Source organism: Labeo rohita, chromosome 6 (assembly GCF_022985175.1).
Source record: "Labeo rohita strain BAU-BD-2019 chromosome 6, IGBB_LRoh.1.0, whole genome shotgun sequence".
NCBI classification, from domain to species: domain Eukaryota; kingdom Metazoa; phylum Chordata; class Actinopteri; order Cypriniformes; family Cyprinidae; genus Labeo; species Labeo rohita.
The window spans coordinates 30413954-30431829 of NC_066874.1; the positions used below are offsets into that span (position 1 = coordinate 30413954).

Genomic DNA, 17876 nt, shown 5'->3' on the forward strand with positions numbered 1-17876 from the left:
AAATGCAACATTTCTAGTATATGAAAACAGAGAAAACACCATAACAGAAAATACTGCTTCATACATATAACCAAGTAAACGTTTCTTTTTCTCTAGCTTACAAAAATATAGAAAGCTTGTACAAATGTAGTACAAGCCTACTTCAGTAATACACACATATGCTTCCTGTGAAAAAGGCATAACCCTAATGAAATGACTATTCTCATTGTTTTTTTTTTCTCTATCTCAGCCATTTTCTGTCACTGCAGTGACGCTACTAACAGATGCAGGAAGAACTAGTCAGGAGAGGGGAGAAAAAAAAAAAGTTGCGGGATGAACAAAAACAAACTGCGATACGTCAGATTTCTTTTCACGCTTTGCGTAGCCATTCTTGTGCTTGTCTCAATGATAACATTATTGAGCCCACAATACTTCTTGTAGCTCGAACGTACAAAGAAATGAGGTGAATGAAAACACAAACGCATGCACGCACGCACACGTTCAATATGGACACCTGGCCATGTGACAGGAAGAGCCTTGAAAACGCTCAGACAGAAAAATGAGCTCATAACAGGACGAGCGCTTGACGACGCTGGTTTCTCGCTGAACGCGCGTACGTGTGTGAGCGCGCTCGAAACAGCACTGTCATTCTCCTCCGTCCCTCTTTGCAGTCGGGGAGGTTGGGAGTTGCCCTCCAAACCTTCGCAAGTAGCCACCATTATCACGTCAAGCTAATTTTTCTTCTTCAAAAGGAGAGATGCATTATTTGCGATACTTGCGGATTGCCTCTCTCAAACCGTCTCCTTCTGCTGCAAGTGAGTGAACCAGCGAGTTAAAAATAGCTCTCTCTCTCTTTCTCCGCTCTGCGTTTACATAAGCGTGCAGCAGGGAGCGGTGGGGGGGGGCACTTCCGGTCTAAACGGCTCAGGCCAGCGTCTGATCCACAACAACCACCAGTGGCTGTGGGAGAGGACAGGACACACACACGCATATGCGCCACAATGCAGGAAACCTTTCAACGTATACCCAACATTCATACCTCCGCGTCTTCTGAAAGCGCCTATCTGTCTAGCACTCATCAGTCTCTCTTTTTCACGTTCTGTCACTTCTGCACTCATCACATTTCTATTTCCCTCCCTCTTGAACGCATAAATCAGTCTGATACATGCAACGTGCTACGAAAGTCACACAAACAAGTCGAGCGAGTCGAGCGCAACCAATCCGACCAAGAATATTCCAAAGCGTTAACGTGCACAATTCAAACCCAGCATTTAAAAGAAACCAAATACTCACTACTGTGCGCAGTCGATCAGTTGATATTCGTTGGATCTTTCGAAGCAAGCTCTCACCCCTTCATCCTGCCACAGGGTCTTTGTGTGTTCATAAAATTCCTGTTGGGAAGACAAGTGGAAGAGAGGACAAACCCATAAACTAGCTGTCGGAATTCAGGCAAATCTTTTACACCTCCGTAGTTTGGCTGCATATCATGTTTTGCACAGACTCTTTAGTGCATTTTAACCTGTATAAAAATAAAAAACACCACCACTGATTGGTCAATTACAGATTCTGGACAACCAATCGGGAATCTGATTTGAGATTTTTGCATGCATGGATACCAGATTCTAGTTTGAATCTGCTAAAAAAATTGCTTGCTACTAAAAAAAATGTTTTTAATTTACAACCAGAAGGAGGAATCCTGTGATCTTAATCTTCAAATAAAACTATATAAAGCCAAAATTAACTTTATTTTACAAGCTGTAGAAGACTGTGTGGTGGATATTAACATTACACACATCAACTCAGCTCCTCTGCTGTCTCCTTTTCGATAACATACATAAACGCCAAACAACGTACGCAGTTCATGTATAACAAAAGCCACATTTATGGAGTTCAAGACAGAACTAAATGATTCTGACCACCCACTGCAATCCAGACATGGTGGTGAAGCATGAATGAGCGTTTGAAATGAAAAACTTCCAATCTGAGCCAATATGACATGAACCGGGGACACACCTTGCAAAGCTGTTTATATGTGATGGCATGAACCTGAACAGCAAACGGGTCAGTGCACTCGGCACGGGACAAAGGAGGACCGGCACCGTGGTCCCGACAGGGAACGGGGCTTTGTCTCACTTGATCTTTGTTGATGTGTTTGAAAATGGTAGCATTCGCTTTAAAAAGGAGTGCCACTACGCTTTTAAATGTGTAGGACAAGAGCCACACACTTGAGAATCACGCCACCCACCAGCTCTCACTGCTTTTACCTTAAATATTTATTTTATGGGTATCTGAATTTTTGTATCCTAACAGTATATTGTGATATACAGGACACGGTTTTGCAAATGCTATTATGTAAGCAAATAAGATAATTCTTTAGGGAAAACGTGACAATTTACAGCAAATAATAAAATAATTTTTGCAAATATTTTACACGAAACACTGATACTTCAAAGCTGATAAGCAATTACAAGCAAAAAAAATTTTTTTAAATGTACTAATATAAATATATTAAGTAATATACATATTTTAAACAACCTGATATGAATCTGAAGCCAATGTAAAATAATGACTGGAATTTAAGGAATGTTCACTGTACAGAACCTTTACCAGATTCATCAGTGAAATAAACAACATAAGTGCAACACATAAGAAAATCATTTGGAACTATAAAAACAATTCAATTTTATTTTCTACAAAATGCTTATGGTAGGGCTGGGCAACATAATGAATATTTAAGAGATTTCAATTAAGCAATGCATGAAAGAAATTATATTTAATTGTATTTAAAAAGTACTTTAAGAACCGTTAAGACATACATTACAACAGTGCTTCAAATTAAAAAAATTTAACAGCTAAAACAGCAGCAGAGTTGGTCATTCAAATTCACTTTGTGCATCAGTTTAAACCATGTTTCAAAAGACTGATTTGATAAATAAGCTTCTGTTTGAACTATTTGTTTCCATTCCAAATTTGGCATTAAATATGACAGCAATATATATATTAAAACTGCCGTTCATAATTATCTAAATAAAAATTACTAATACCAACAGTACTGAAAACAATATCTTGATTTAAAAAGAAAGGTTGTGCCTTACATGCACTGAAAAACTCGACTGAAAAAAGCAATTTCAGAGCAAATTATATATTTTTTCTATTTCACATTTATTATTTAAATAAATAATACTGAGATGCATGATGAAAAGTTTAGAAAATGACATTTTTAGCTACCATTTCAGGTGAATGGTAATGTTAAAGCATGTTTAATGTGTTCTTTTAATTCATCTTCTGTACATCTGTCTTTCTCTTCATTTAAAAATCGTTACACCAACACGGTTCGCCAGTTTCCTCCTAGCTCGATAGCTTCACAGCTACAGAAGTTTTTTTTTTTTTTTGAATGGAAATATTACAACTCAGCCATGCAACAGTGCTGAAATAGCAGTTGTCTATAAACTTCAATGGGTCTTTATATCCTAAAGTGGCATGACTGAGTTATAAATGTCAATAATTGCTTTTGCTTTTTATTTTTGTCTCTCGCTTGCAACACAATCAACCAGTCAGACTGGTTCCCAGCGGGCCCTGGGGCCACCAAGGGAGAGGGAGAGAGAGAGAGAGAGAGAGAGAGAGAGAGAGAGAGAGAGGGAGGGTGGGGCAGTATCTTCTTTGTAGTAATGCTAAAACTACAACCACTTCCTGCACTTGATTCTGAAGTTAACAGTTAACGATCAACTCTGCATCACGCAGGTCTCCTGGCAATCCTGTAGAAAAACCAGCTTCCTGTGTTAAAGTCATATGTCTATCCAGTTTTTTAGGTGTGAAATATTCCAACTTCTTGTATTCATAATCATCTGATTATTCTAGCAATGTTTATGTAATGATGCGGGCCACTATTTAAAACCTTGTCTAAACCAGCGGGTGAGCTCTTCGTGTTCTCTATTTTTAAGTCCATAGGGCCACCAAATTTGAATCACCTGTAATTAAATCTTAAGCAGGCCCATTGGCGCAGGTCAGGGCGGCTCTCCACTCCCCTTTCCCTAGACACAGAGCACCTGTCTAGGTGATGAGGGAGCAGGGAGGTCCTGGGTGACAAGGTGTGTGGCTCAGGTGAGGCTCTCTTAAGGGAGAGTTTAGAGGTTATTACAAGTAATCAGTCGTAATGAACGCCACACCATTATACCTGAGAGTCACACATTCACACACCCACATTTCCCTCAGGTGGGGCGCTTTTCAATTCACCTATGTGTTGTCCCTAAGCAAAGAATAGCTGCTAATTATAATTGCACAAACCACACAAGGCTCCACGACTGAGGAGAGCCATCAAAACACACACAGGCCTGACATAAACATTCACGACACTCAATTTTTACTTTTTTTTTATTTGATCTGTCTTTTTAAAAAGGTCATGTTTTTCAACTAAATACGTCTTGTGCATGCCCAGCTTAACAAATGGCATAATGAAACACGGGGTGATGGAGTGACAGAATAACTTTCTACTCACCGGTGTGAATTCAAAGTCCTTCTGATTGGCTAAATTGAGGATGTAATCAATTCGAAACTTATTTGCGGGACAGGCTAACTGGACTGGAGGTACCAACACGGACATTGCCGTCACTATAGTCTGTAGAGGGAAAAACAAAAACAAAAAAAGACGATTAGAGTTTCATTGCATTCCCATTATTGCATGCTTGGTTACTAGTTCAACTCAACTCAAAAAGCTTCAACACTTACCTCTATAGCTTCTTTTATATTATTCTTGATGTCTTGAATTTTCTGTTTTTTCTCTCTGTGAAACAATAACACTTGGTTACTTCCGATCGATTCATTTTCAGGCAACATAAATGAAATAACTGTAATGTTGTTATATAACAAAATGAATTGTTTTACAGTATATCATTGTATTACATTATAACAACATGGTTATTTTTGCTGGAAATTCGACAAAAGGTTTTATATTATTTTACATAGTTGGTTATGATAATTAACTGTTTTGAAGTCTGTGTTTGCATAATTCTGTAAATACTTTACCAATGAAAAGCGTATCATCGCAATTAATTACTTTGTACAATTGAGTCATGATTAAGTCTCATATTACGTAAGAATGGAGTTAAAAACAAAAAACATAACTTGTATTATAAAACTGACAGTGCAATCTCTAAATTCTGATTGGATGAGCTGCATTTGCTTTAAATCGTTGTAAAACAGCCAAAATACAAACGTTACCATACATAAACTGAGTACTATATTAAATGCATAAATAGCACATATTAGAGAAAGAGTCCTGCGCAACATAACAAAAATATCTAAAATTACACAGCATATACACCAATTCTTTTTTTTTTTTTTTTTTTTGACTCTTCCTGCTTTAGATTCATCAAATTAGAATGTGTCGTACAGATGCTGCAATTAATTTACAAATTCATGCAATAATTATTTGCCTTTGCCTTATTTTAAGCAATCAAATGTCGAAATCCTGTATTTCTGTAACCTCTGTAGTATTTTTGGAGACCCTTACCACACTCTTTGAAGACTAGATCATAGTATAGTAAATTGTAACAACTTAATCACGAAACTGGTTTCAGACCATTTTATGATGGTAAACACTACTGCTTATTAAATAAAAGTCAGCTTTTTATTATAATGGGACTTTCAGTGAACAGTATCATGCTACATTAATAAAAGAGTCTTGTCACAATACAAAAAGCACTACAATAAATACATATACACTGAGGTTATAAATATAACACTCTGGAATGTCCCACTACATCAAGACAACACCACAATGACATAAAGCTCGACTTTACCGCAAAGACTTTTGATATCAACATCCTCCTAAACTTTCACTGACTTTCACTGACAAATGCTACAGCACAATGATGCTGCCAACAAAATGGCACGATGAATGAAAACAGGGTTTGTTTATACTCTGTATCAAACTTGACTGTAGGCTACGCTTATGGACGGAATAAAAACCTAGTTTGCATTTGACTTAAGTGGAATCAAAAAAGTCCATAGACATGGAAGCCATACTTACTCAGCATTGAAGCCATTGACATGTAAAATGCGCATCTGTTTGACTATGGTGCTTTTCCCCGATTCTCCAGCCCCTGAAAGACGAGCAAAAGAAAGATATAAATCACAAGGGATGTGGGAGGAGGGGGGGGGGTCAGATATCACCTGATTCAACAGGAATAATTAATTAAATTTCACAGTAGCATTTCTTTTTAATGGCAAACTAAACATGCACCCCTAGCAGAAATGGCATGCTAAAAATCTAAAACGGTCTATAAATTATATTATCATTGCAAACGTGTGCAACAGTTGCAAAAAAAAGCACTAACACACAAAATGTGTTATATGGAATATCATATATCACCAATTTAAGATTTTCAAAATTATGACTATTCAGCAGTTGCTTCCATATTTCATACCTCATGAGATTTCAATAATATGCTTCATACTTTGATTCTAATATTTCATTTAATTATTAACAATATTGTAAGTAAACCTCAACTAAAAAGGAACTGGTTAGCTCTGCATCAAATCAAATAGTGAAATGCAAAACAAAACATTTAGGAACTATCTAGAAACAACACCTAACGTCTCTTAGAGCTTAGCTGTCAAACATTGACAAAGCTGAATCCTTCTACAATTTCTAGTCAACAGCGCACAGTTGTCCGAGTATCCAAGTGCTAAATATGAGAATAGAGTTAACTTATCCCCTGCAGATGTGAAGCACAAACTACAGAAGCACTGAAACACCTCAGATTTAGGCTCTCAGTTCAGATGTACGATGGGAACTTCTTTATCACAACACGTATTCTGTTACCAGGCTCCAATTGTGTCAAATAGGCCTGTTTGCATACAGGAATTCCACTTTTGTGCTCCAATTACACTGGTACACATCCCTAAATCATATATCATTACGACACACTTGAATCATGGGTATCTAGAAATATCCCTTAAACAGCAGACATTATGATTTAGAGTGCTTCGCCATGTTGAATACATGGGATTTTGATTTAGAATGGGGTACTTTTAAGCCATTTGTATATCTGGACAAATAGGCTGTTAGAGAACTGGGTTTTATCAGAGTTAGCACGTCTCTTAAACAGAGACTAAATCAAATCAAACTGAAGTTCAAACAACTTCACGTCGTGCTACGAAAGATCCATGAAATTGAAACGCTTGCAGATTTTATCTAAAGGGAGTAAGGTGGTAGACCAATATGTGTTGTGTGTACGTGTTGTTTTTTTTTTTTTTTAAATAGCCAATAACACCAACGCCAATATCTTGAGAGCAGGGCGACCGGCGTAATGCTGATATAAACACACTACAGTTTAATGAAAGCAAATAAGTCATACAAACTTACAATTATTTTTCACCTTAACTGACTCAATTAACAAAATTGAGCCTGGTTAATATTGCTAAACTAAACTATGAACATTTAAGGCATTTAAAAAATGTTAACTGATTCAAATGTAAAGCACAAAATATGTATGCATCATCTTTTGCCATTATCATTTTGGGGATGCCCAGAATGCCAAACCATAAAACAGTACTATGCAAACAGTCCTACCAGGTCTTGGATACACAAATAAAAACTAAAAACCAAAACCTGCTGCACTGATCTCCCAAACAGTTATTTCTATATGTACGTACAGTAATAAGCACACTGCTAATTTAGCAGGATGCAGAAACCACCCTAAACTCCCCGAACAGCAGCCTACAGAAACACGTAACGTGTTTAGGGCTCTGCATATGCATATGTGCAAGTGTACGCTTGTGAGCGTAGGATCTCCATGAGATAGTTGTGAATGACTTATAAAATCATGGGAGGCCAAATATTTACATAATGCAAAACCTATTCAACATAAATCAGATGGGAATGAATGGAGTGATTGAGCGTTGTCGGATGAAGCACCACAGGCCTCTCCACCAGCTAAGCCCTAAGGTGTCCACTACTACGGCACAGGAATCCCAATCGAAACGCGTGCGTACCCACAGTATTTACGCGAACAAATGAATCAAAATCGCCCCAAACGCGACGTGTGACAGGCCCCGGTGACGTCACGCGCGTCAGTCAGACTCCGAGAGCGTCCAGCAGGAAAGTATGTGCAGCAGTGACAGAACCTCGGCAGCTTTCAGACCAACCTACCTAACAGTAGTAGTCGATGAGTTGCTCTGTAGATCTGTTTGTCTTTCTGGAGCTGTTTCTCTATCTTTTTGTTAGCTTCTCGCTGGGCCTTCTCCTCATTTCGCTGGTCCTCAGTCTTACTGTTGCCCAAACAACCCATTTTCCCAAAAACCCAAGAAAAGTTTTGGGGTGGGGTGGGGGGGAGGTGTATCTACCGTATGAATAAATGATCCAAATCCCTTGATTGGCCTCCGATCAGAACACTTTGATGGAAAAGCGGGACATTTATACTCGTATGCACATAACTTCCCCGGATTGAGCTGATAAGGGCAGGGGAGCACGGGGAAATATGAAAGCTATGGGTGACTAGTACTGGCGAGAATAGGTGGTGGTGGTGGTGGTGGTGAAAACACTAGGCCGGCCTACAGACGGCCGAGTCCTGTCGAGCGCTCGCTGCTATAAAATATGAGATTTCTGTGTATGGATGTGCATCCAGCGAAGCCTTCGACGTTACATGAATGATTTGGGCTTTCCCACGACGGCGATTTAGCAAATTTCCCGTCGCGAATCCATGGTCGGTTTCCCGAAATGACGAGCGACTCCTATTAAAATCATGAATAGCTCCACAAAACGCGATTGTTTTCGGTGTCTCGCTGTCGAATCCGTCGGCCGATGCAACGAGACGGGCAGAACGAGATAGAAAGGGTGGCTACAAATTAAAAAAATAAATATTTCCACCAAAATGACGGCATGTGGATCATTCCGCCCTGCGCCGTGGCCGACATGAACCTTTTAACTCCGTTACGAAACGACGTTGTCTGCGAGAAAAATACGGTGGTGCTGCTGAAAAATTCCCCTCAGATTGACGCTATTTTCCCTCCTGTTCTGCTTCTGGTGACTGATCGCTTTTTTCTCGGCTCGTCCAAATCAAACGAGGCCCTTCGCCGTCTTCTCCGTTACCGTAATTTGAATTTCTCCTCACATCCGTAGGCTTTGCTTTGACGCGAGCGGCGATCCTCACGGTTCTTTCAACCGCAGATGCAAATGCGACCGATTCCGTCGATATTTTACCGGTTATCGCAGTCCGAGTCCGCTGTCAGGCTACGCTTTGTATCCTTCTTGAATTCGGGTGGTAGATCATGTGCATTTGGAGACGTGAAGATAAATCCGATACCACAACGACAGCGATGGATTCCCTACGGACGGAGCGCGTTGAATCCCCAATTGTGGCGAATGAATCCTTTTCGAGGGTGTATTTTTAGCGATTATTTCCTTTTCTCAGTGAATTGTACATTGAGATAGACAGCGTTGAAGAGATGGGTGGGGCAAACAGCTCTCATTGAACCCTGCTAATCACATGACAGCCCGAAAACGTCAGCAAGCGGCGATTCTGCGGAGCGAGGCGCCCTCTTTGAAGACAAGATTCATACGTGATAAAGTTCGCGATTCCACCCGATCCATCTTTCACTACGGATCATTTTCGCTGCCTATACGCATGGCAGTCCGATATAATCTTACGTTTAACACACTAGTCTCTGAAGCACAGCTTCAACCTGAAAATATGTAAAGACGCTTGTTTTAATTCGGACTGGGGTCCGAGAACTGCTTTCGTCAACATACACCGCAGCCGAGTAATAATTAAATCAGTTCAGTCAGCTGTTGGTTTTTGAATGTACATTCTGCATCCGAGGCACAAATAACACAGGACTAAAATACTCTGACCACTGGGGTTCGACTCCCGAACGGATGGCTCTTTTGAGTCGGTTCTTTGTAATGAATCACCAACATACAGCGCCACTAGTGCAGTCCGATTCCCGAACGAATGACTCGAACGAGTCGGTTCTTTTTAGTGAATTAAAACATTTACGAATCACACAGAGCACTTACTGAAAAAAATGTTTTTATAAATGTATGTTTGGTAGTTTTAATAAAATCAGTTTGTCAGGACCATTTATTTGTACTGCAGCCTGAAAAGTCCTCACATCTTTTGTAAGAACTGTACTTAATTTACTTTTGATTTGTTATATCTGTTCTGTATCTGAAACGGCACCGGACGTCTGAGGGAAGTGAATGCAATACAAGCTACAATTCTTCTTTACAAGTATTTAAAAATAACTAACACTTAATTAGTAAATATTTAAAAATTACTAAAAGAATGTTTGAATTTAAGTGTTCCTTGTCTGTTAATTCTAAGGATCTCCTAGTCTAAGTGGATGTTAATTAAAACTACCCCTTATCAACTTTAAGTAACAATTATTGTATTAATAAACTGACACTTAATTATAAATCACTGCAGTGTAAAATAATTGCAAACAGAAGAACAAGTTACTTCTTAATGCATTAAAAGGGCAAATATTTTGAAGGTATATTTTTACAGCCACTGATTTAAGCCATAATATTTCCAATATAGCAACAACATACAACCATAGCAACCAGAAGTAGAACATACGCTGAAAGCAATGTCACAGAATGATTCACCAGCCAAAGGTGTACAGACTCCAGGCTCATGTTCATTTGAATCGTTAAAAGTGCTTCTTATTATTTAATAATTAAAAAAACGTCCTACAACAGTATTTTCTATTTTGAAAACTGCTGGGTCCTCCTGCGAGTATTTTTAAGTAGGTTTAGCTTGAAAAAGTATTATACGTTTTGATCCGCCCGCTGAGAATCTCCACAGACATAGCCTTCGTGATGTATTACATGTGCAATATAAATCAATTATGTACCAAAACACTAAATGACAATCTATGGCACCAGCATATATCTTCTATTTTGGCAATTAATGGCTACATTCATTAGACTAAACAGAATGCCAGAAAGACTTCTTAGCTACATTCACTCTAAATTAAAGTAAAATTAAATAGTAAAATTATTTGAATAAAACCTGTCTGAGCATATACTCAAAATATTACTTGTTTAGTGTAAACTTACAAATGTCACACATTATATTCCTCAGACATGCTAGAAAAAAAATGTATACTGATCTGGCAATAAACTTTACTTGTACTTTATATATGTATATATATTTTTAAGACATCACATGCGTTGGCCGGTGTGAATTATAATCTAGAAGTTTTATTATTCTTTTCCTTCAGCTAAAAAAGAAAAGTCATGCCACTGATATTTTTTTATTCAAGCTATAGTAAGTCTAAACCCAAACATAAATGAAGTCTATATCTGGTGCCTTGATGTGTTAACTTAAGTCATTGATTTTCCTCATATATTTATGCCGCTCCAAACAAAGGCTTAAAATAGTAACATGCTGCTAGTCAGACAGTAAACAAAAGAATCCAGACACATAGTTCTAGTATAAGAGATCATACAAAAGTCAACGTGATGTCAACACATGAGAGATAAACTACAGTATGACAGTGACCGAATAGGAAAATGACGTTTCGTTGAGCTATTTTTTGACACCCTGTGGTCTATTTTTGATCCTATAATCTTTGTGTGGCATTCGGGGGCAGAGACTAAACAGACTCATTTGGAAACAAGGTGAAGTGTTACAAGGAGTGTTACAAGTTTAAGCCTGAACTAATTGACACAAAGTTAACAAGTTCCTCAGTGGTCACATCCATGTACAGTTAAATTCAATACTGACATAAAACCAAAGTTATCACCTTTAAATAAAAGGATGCATGGGTAGTGTAAGGAAGATGAGATGACTCTTGGGTTTGAGTACACTACGCTATGATCTGTCACCAGAAGGTGGCAGCATTTCTCTAATAATGCTCTCCAGCAGACAAGTTCTTTTGTCAAACTATTTGTGTCCGAACTCTGTATGCGACAGTTCTAAATGAGGATAATCAGACAATATATACACAGTCTGTGATTAAGAATAAGTTTGAGAGAGCGCAAAACACAAAATATCCATTACATATGCACATTCTCTAACAATAATAATTATTTAATCTCACAGTTGTTAACTTTTCTATTTAAGAAATGCCCATCCAAATAAAATGATTTAGCAGTTGTGGAAAACATAACTTGTTATCCTTACAAGTCTTAAGTCTTTTCCTTTGCTTTTTACTTTGATTTGTATGATAACTGATTTACAGTGAATGAATATTGTTGGATACTGTTTCACTGTTTTTCAGTTTACATAATGTTTATTATCCATAACAGTGTTCTTTCACCACATTTTAAGGAGTCATAGCCAGTATTTCTGTGGACAAAATGCTCTGACATATTGAGTATGGCGACACAATTTTATTTTAGGATCCAACATGCAGCTTTGCAACATTCAGTTTTAATTTCAGGGACTTTTCAGAAGACAACGTGTTAAAAAATGTTCATCTTTTTTATTTGCCATAATTCATTATTAATTAATTGTTTTATGTTTTATTCTTATTTAATTTGCCATGATTATTTTTTAGATTATGCATTAACCGACACTACCAGACAGAGTTTTTGGACAGTACCATTTTTAATATTTTTAAAGAAGTCTCTTCTGCTCACCAAGCCTGCATTTATTTGATCCGAAGTTATTTCTAAAGAAATTTAGAAATATTTTTACTATTTAAAATATATTTGAATATATTTTAGAATGTAATTTATACCTGTGATGAAAGCTACATTTTCAGCATCATTACTACAGTCTTCAGTGTCACACAATCCTTCAAAAATCATTCTAATCATTCTAAACAGCTGATTTGCTGTTCAAGAAACATTTATTATTAATATTATGAACAGTAAAACAGTACATTCAGGACTCTTTGATGAACAGAAAGAAAGATAAAAAAAATAAAAAGCTTTTGTAACATTATAAACTATGCTGTTCAAAAGCCTTTTGGGGGGAAAGAAATTATAAAAATTAATACTTTTCAAATTCAAATTTTACAAAAAAGATCGATTTTAGCTAAAATGTTATTCTTATGAACTTTCCATTCATCAAAGATACCTGAAAAAATTCTACTCAGCTGTTATCAACATAATAATAATAATACATGTTTTTAAGCAGCAAGTTAGAATATTAGAATGATTTCTGAAGGATCATGTGACTGGAGTAAAGATGCCAAAAAATCAGCTCTGAAATCACAGGAAAACACTGCATTCTAAATATATTCAAATAGAAAACAGTTATTTTAAATAGTAAAAATATTACAAAAAAATTACTGCTTTTGCTGTACTTTGGATCAAATAAATGCAGACTTGGTGAGCAGAAGAGACTTCTTTAAAAAACATGAACACTTTTGACTGGTAGTGTAAAGTTTGTCTTTGTTTTATTTGCCAAAATTCATAATTAATTAATTGTTTTATGTAGGGCTGCACGATTATGACAAAAATCATAATTGTCGATTATTCCCTTGAAATTGTAATTGCGATTATTAATTATGATTATGACAATTTACATTAAATTATGTTTTGAAAAACTTTATACCATTGTTTGAAGCAACTGCATGACACATTTTATATATAGTTTCTTCTTTAAATATAAAAAAGTAAAAATTTAAAAATAAAAACAATGAGAAAAAAACTTAAGATAACCTGTAGGAAAAATATACACACATACACACGCATCCACACATCTTAAGAAAGCAGAATGATGTAAGTGGATTTTTGTTGTAATTGTTCCTTAAAACATAATTGTGGCATCGATTAGAAATTCGATTAATTGTGCAGCCCTAGTTTTATGTATTATTCTTGTTTATTTAGCCATGATTTTTATATTATGTATTAACTTACCCCTCTTGTATATATTTTGTTCTATTTTGAGTCTGCATGATGAAAAATCAAAAATCTGTGGTACAAAAAAAGATGTGTGTACAAAAAATGAGTATTGTAATTTTCTGAGAAAATAGGAAGCTTATTAATTTAATATTTAATAACATTTTGATCCCTTTTGAAGAAAATATGAGTAGTGTTTGATAAGTACTTTGAGTAGTTGTTAGATAAGTTAGGTCGCTCCTTTAATGATGCTCTATGTGATTTTTTTTCGCCTGACAATAAGAGGTACAGCACTGTTACACAATGAGATTTAATACAGTCCAACCTTTAACTCAGGACCCATTTGTGTTATGTCAAATTACATAAGACAGTCCCTTTCAAGGAACGAGGTAATTCGGGGAATTAGTCACCTTCTCCTTGTCTAATGTTATATTAAGAACTGCATGCCTTGCTCAAAATTTCACCCTGAACAAAAAAAACTATTGTTACCGGTGACAATCAACATGATGAAGTTTCAGCATCCATTACGGACCAATTGGATTAATTTAGTTGTGTGTAACCAGAGGTTAACAGCCACTGATTCTATTAAAACTGGACGTGGTATGTGTTGAATGTCTTTTGTCATGCCCTGCATGAAGTTGCATGATCAACAGTGGACTCCTTATGAGTCCATTCATTTGATTTCATGCAATATTTCATCCTTCATGAGAGGATGTGATTCTGTTTAAGTGAGCAATAACAGCAATCACTTAAAATAAGACATTACACTTGTGGGCTTGCAGCTGTGAGCAGCGACATCCAGCCTCAACAACAGAGGCGGCAGTCAAAAGCGGCCACATCAAAAGACGCCAAGTTAAGCTACAGACATTTTCAATGAGGTTGATTCTGCCCTAAAATGACAAACTGTTAAGAAAGAAGGACACACTTCATAAGCAGACTTCCTTTTTAGGCAAGCGCACACAAACACTACCGGCCAAGCCCCATAAAACACACAACACACACAGAGATCGCTTTCCTACATTCTAAGGTTGCAACAATCAGCTTTGTATGTGTGTGTCATCTGTTTTGAACCGAGCACCCGCATGACTAGAGTATTTTGGTCACAGAGCTTAACAGTTTCTTCGTTTGTGTCGTCAGACTGCCCTCCTTTTCTTGTGTAACTTGTTAATAAAAAGAAGAACAGCTCTCATAAAGGTAGCGACATATGAGGCCTTGTGTAATACTACTTTAATAAACCAAGTCTGCTCTAACGTTGTTTACACCTCCAAGACAGGCCGAAGGGGAAGTCCAAAAAAATTCAACCAGCTTATGAGGAAGAAAAAAAAAGGCAGTGGTTCTAGAAAATTTCGACAAAAACGATGGCCATAGAGACATTACATCTCATCTCGGTTTACAAAAAATATTTTATCCTAAGAGGAAGTTGAGCCGCGCAACCAGTGCAGAAGTAGACGGAAGGGGAAAAAATAATCAAACGTATGCCACAAGAATAGCGCTGCAGTTTTAGAAAATAAAACGGCCTTCGGAAAATGGTTTCACTTCACTTTTGTACAATTTTAGACCGGAATCAGCAGAATGTCTAGATTTATCTTCTGCAAAATATGTCTGAGTTATTATTTTATTCTTTGCTTGACAAAAAAAAAAAAAAAAAAAAAAAAACAAGTAGGGCCAGTTTTCCTGTCACAGATTAGATCTTGACCAGATGTTTTCATTGTTATGACAGTCCATGACAGAAACCAGGTTTAATCTGAGTTGAAGAGCTCACTCCAAATTTAAATTCTCTTTTTGCACTATAGACATATTCAGAATAGTGGTCAATCGATGTTTTTCAGTGGCCGACCGAAAACCAGGATGACCATCGTTTCCACCAAAATACCACAAAACAGTTTTTATGGACCAAGTACAAAATAGGACCTGAAACTTAAAAAGAAAAATGCAATTGCTTCATTTTCTTTCTCAGCAAATGGTTAGTAAAAGGAGGTGCATTGTTTTTTTTATATATGGATTTGTAGTTTTTACAGTGTCTACAGATTACGTGGATTTATTAAATGAACATACGATTTTAGTACGTAAATAAATAAACCTTTGAATGAGAGCATGGGTAAAACAAATTCTACACACAATTTAATGCTATTTTTAAACAACTGAAAAATACAATCAACTCCTTTTCTAATGCATGGATCCAGCTTCTAAAATCTACTGAAAATAATATACTATCTGGATACCTTTAGCATTAATTAGTGTTATATGATCTGCAACACACTAATTAGAACATAATTCTAATATTGTGTACTACAAAAGATGGATAATATGAACATTACAATGCATTTTCCTAAAAAATAAATCTATTTATTTGATTCATCCCTTCACACACACACACACACACACACAAATTAAATTGATTAATTATTTGATTTGATTAATTAATTAACTGATAATAAAAGCTGCACATTTCTGTAATTAAACCACATCTATGCATATCTTGACTTCCATTGTAAGTGTATTATTTATTGTACATGCATTTTATGTTATATAATAATTATACAAGCAGCATCTGTGGCCTGCTGTTGATTAGCAGAGAACAGAATTAGGACTCGTTTAGTAAATATATATACGTATATTAATTCCATTCTCTGGTAACAAATCCTGTCCATAGATACTTTTAACCAGTGTTGGGGGTAACGCATTACAAGTAACTTGAGTTAGGTAATTAGTAAAGTAACTCATTAATTTTGAATTTCTAAGAAAATATCTGAGTCATTTTTTTAAATAAGTAACGCCAGTTACTTTTTTCCCCATTTATTGATTGACAAGTCTCCTTGCAAACTCTGCAATAATTGAATATGTTAAATAAAACAAATATCTTTTATGTATTTAATCCCATTTTATTAACCAGTTCATTTTTTTTATAGCTGAAGAGTGATCTCCTGCATAAATGTACTTTTCTTTCAGTCTGAGGTGAATTCATTTAACTTTTGGTGTAAAAGGGCTTTTACATTAGAATTGTTTTATATTAAAATCAAAGAAGCAAGCCTGCCCTGATTTAAAGTAACGCAAAAGTAACGTAACAAATTACTTTCCATAAAAAGTAACTAAGTAACATAAATAGTTTCCTTTTTTTCAGGGAGTAACGCAAAATTGTAATGCATTACTTTTAAAAGTAATTTTCCCCAACACTGCTTTTAAACCAAAATGTGACCACAAAACCAGTCGTAAGTAGCACTGATATTTGTAGCAATAGCCAACAATACATTGTATGGGTCAAAATAATATATATATTTTCCTTTTATGTCGAAAAACATTAGGATATTAAGTAAAGATCATGTTCCATTAAGATATTTTGTATTTTGTGGGGATTTTCTCAATATTTCAATTTTTTTGCACCCTCAGATTCCAGATTTTATAACAAACCATACATCCATGGAAAGCTTTTTTATTCAGCTTTCTGGTGTATAAAAACTGACCCTTATGACTGGTTTTGTGGTCCAGGGTCACAAATGGTCTTTTTAGTCATGATGACCTGCAAAATATGTAATTTGTGACCCTGGACCACAAAACCAGTCATAAGGGTCAGTTTTCTACACCAGAAAGCTGAATAAAAAAAGCTTTCAATGGATGTATGGTTTATTATGATAGGACAATATTTGGCCAAGATACAACTATTTTTACAGTCTTAAGTAGCACGGGTACAATTGTAGCAATAGCCAAAAATACAGGAAAGGCAGGAAAGGACAGGATGTGATGTGAGGCCAAGTATGGTGACCCATACTTGGAATTTGTGCTCTGCATTTAACCCATCCAAGTGCACACACACAGCAGTGAACACACACACACACCCAGAGCAGTGGGCAGCCATATTGCTATCGCTGCGGCGCCCGGGGAGCAGTTGGGGGTTTGCTCAAGGGACTCACCTCAGTCGTGGTATTGAGGGTGGAGAGAGCGCTGGTTATTCACTCCCCCCCACCTTCAATCCCTGCCGGACCTGGGACTCGAACCTGCAACCTTTTGGTTACAAGCCCGACTCCCTAACCATTAGGCCAAAAATCATTAGAATATTAAGTAAAGATCATGTTCCATGAAGATATTTTGTACATTTCCCACC

At 36.6% G+C, this 17876-nt stretch overlaps 1 protein-coding gene across 2 annotated transcripts in view; it reads right to left on the reverse strand.

Moving 5' to 3' along the window:
* Positions 1–17876, reverse strand: part of gnas (GNAS complex locus) — a 33307-nt gene that overhangs the window by 14155 nt on the left and 1276 nt on the right. The window contains exons 1-5 of one of the 2 annotated variants that reach the window (XM_051112392.1): positions 8132–9458; positions 6008–6080; positions 4705–4759; positions 4475–4594; positions 1273–1370 (exon numbers count right to left, since the gene is read on the reverse strand). In XM_051112392.1, the coding sequence (XP_050968349.1) occupies positions 1273–1370; positions 4475–4594; positions 4705–4759; positions 6008–6080; positions 8132–8270 (485 nt within the window). In that variant the 5' untranslated portion in view covers positions 8271–9458. Of the gene's footprint in view, positions 1–1272; positions 1371–4474; positions 4595–4704; positions 4760–6007; positions 6081–8131; positions 9459–17876 lie in introns of those variants that run through there. The other variant, XM_051112391.1, reaches the window with a different exon arrangement.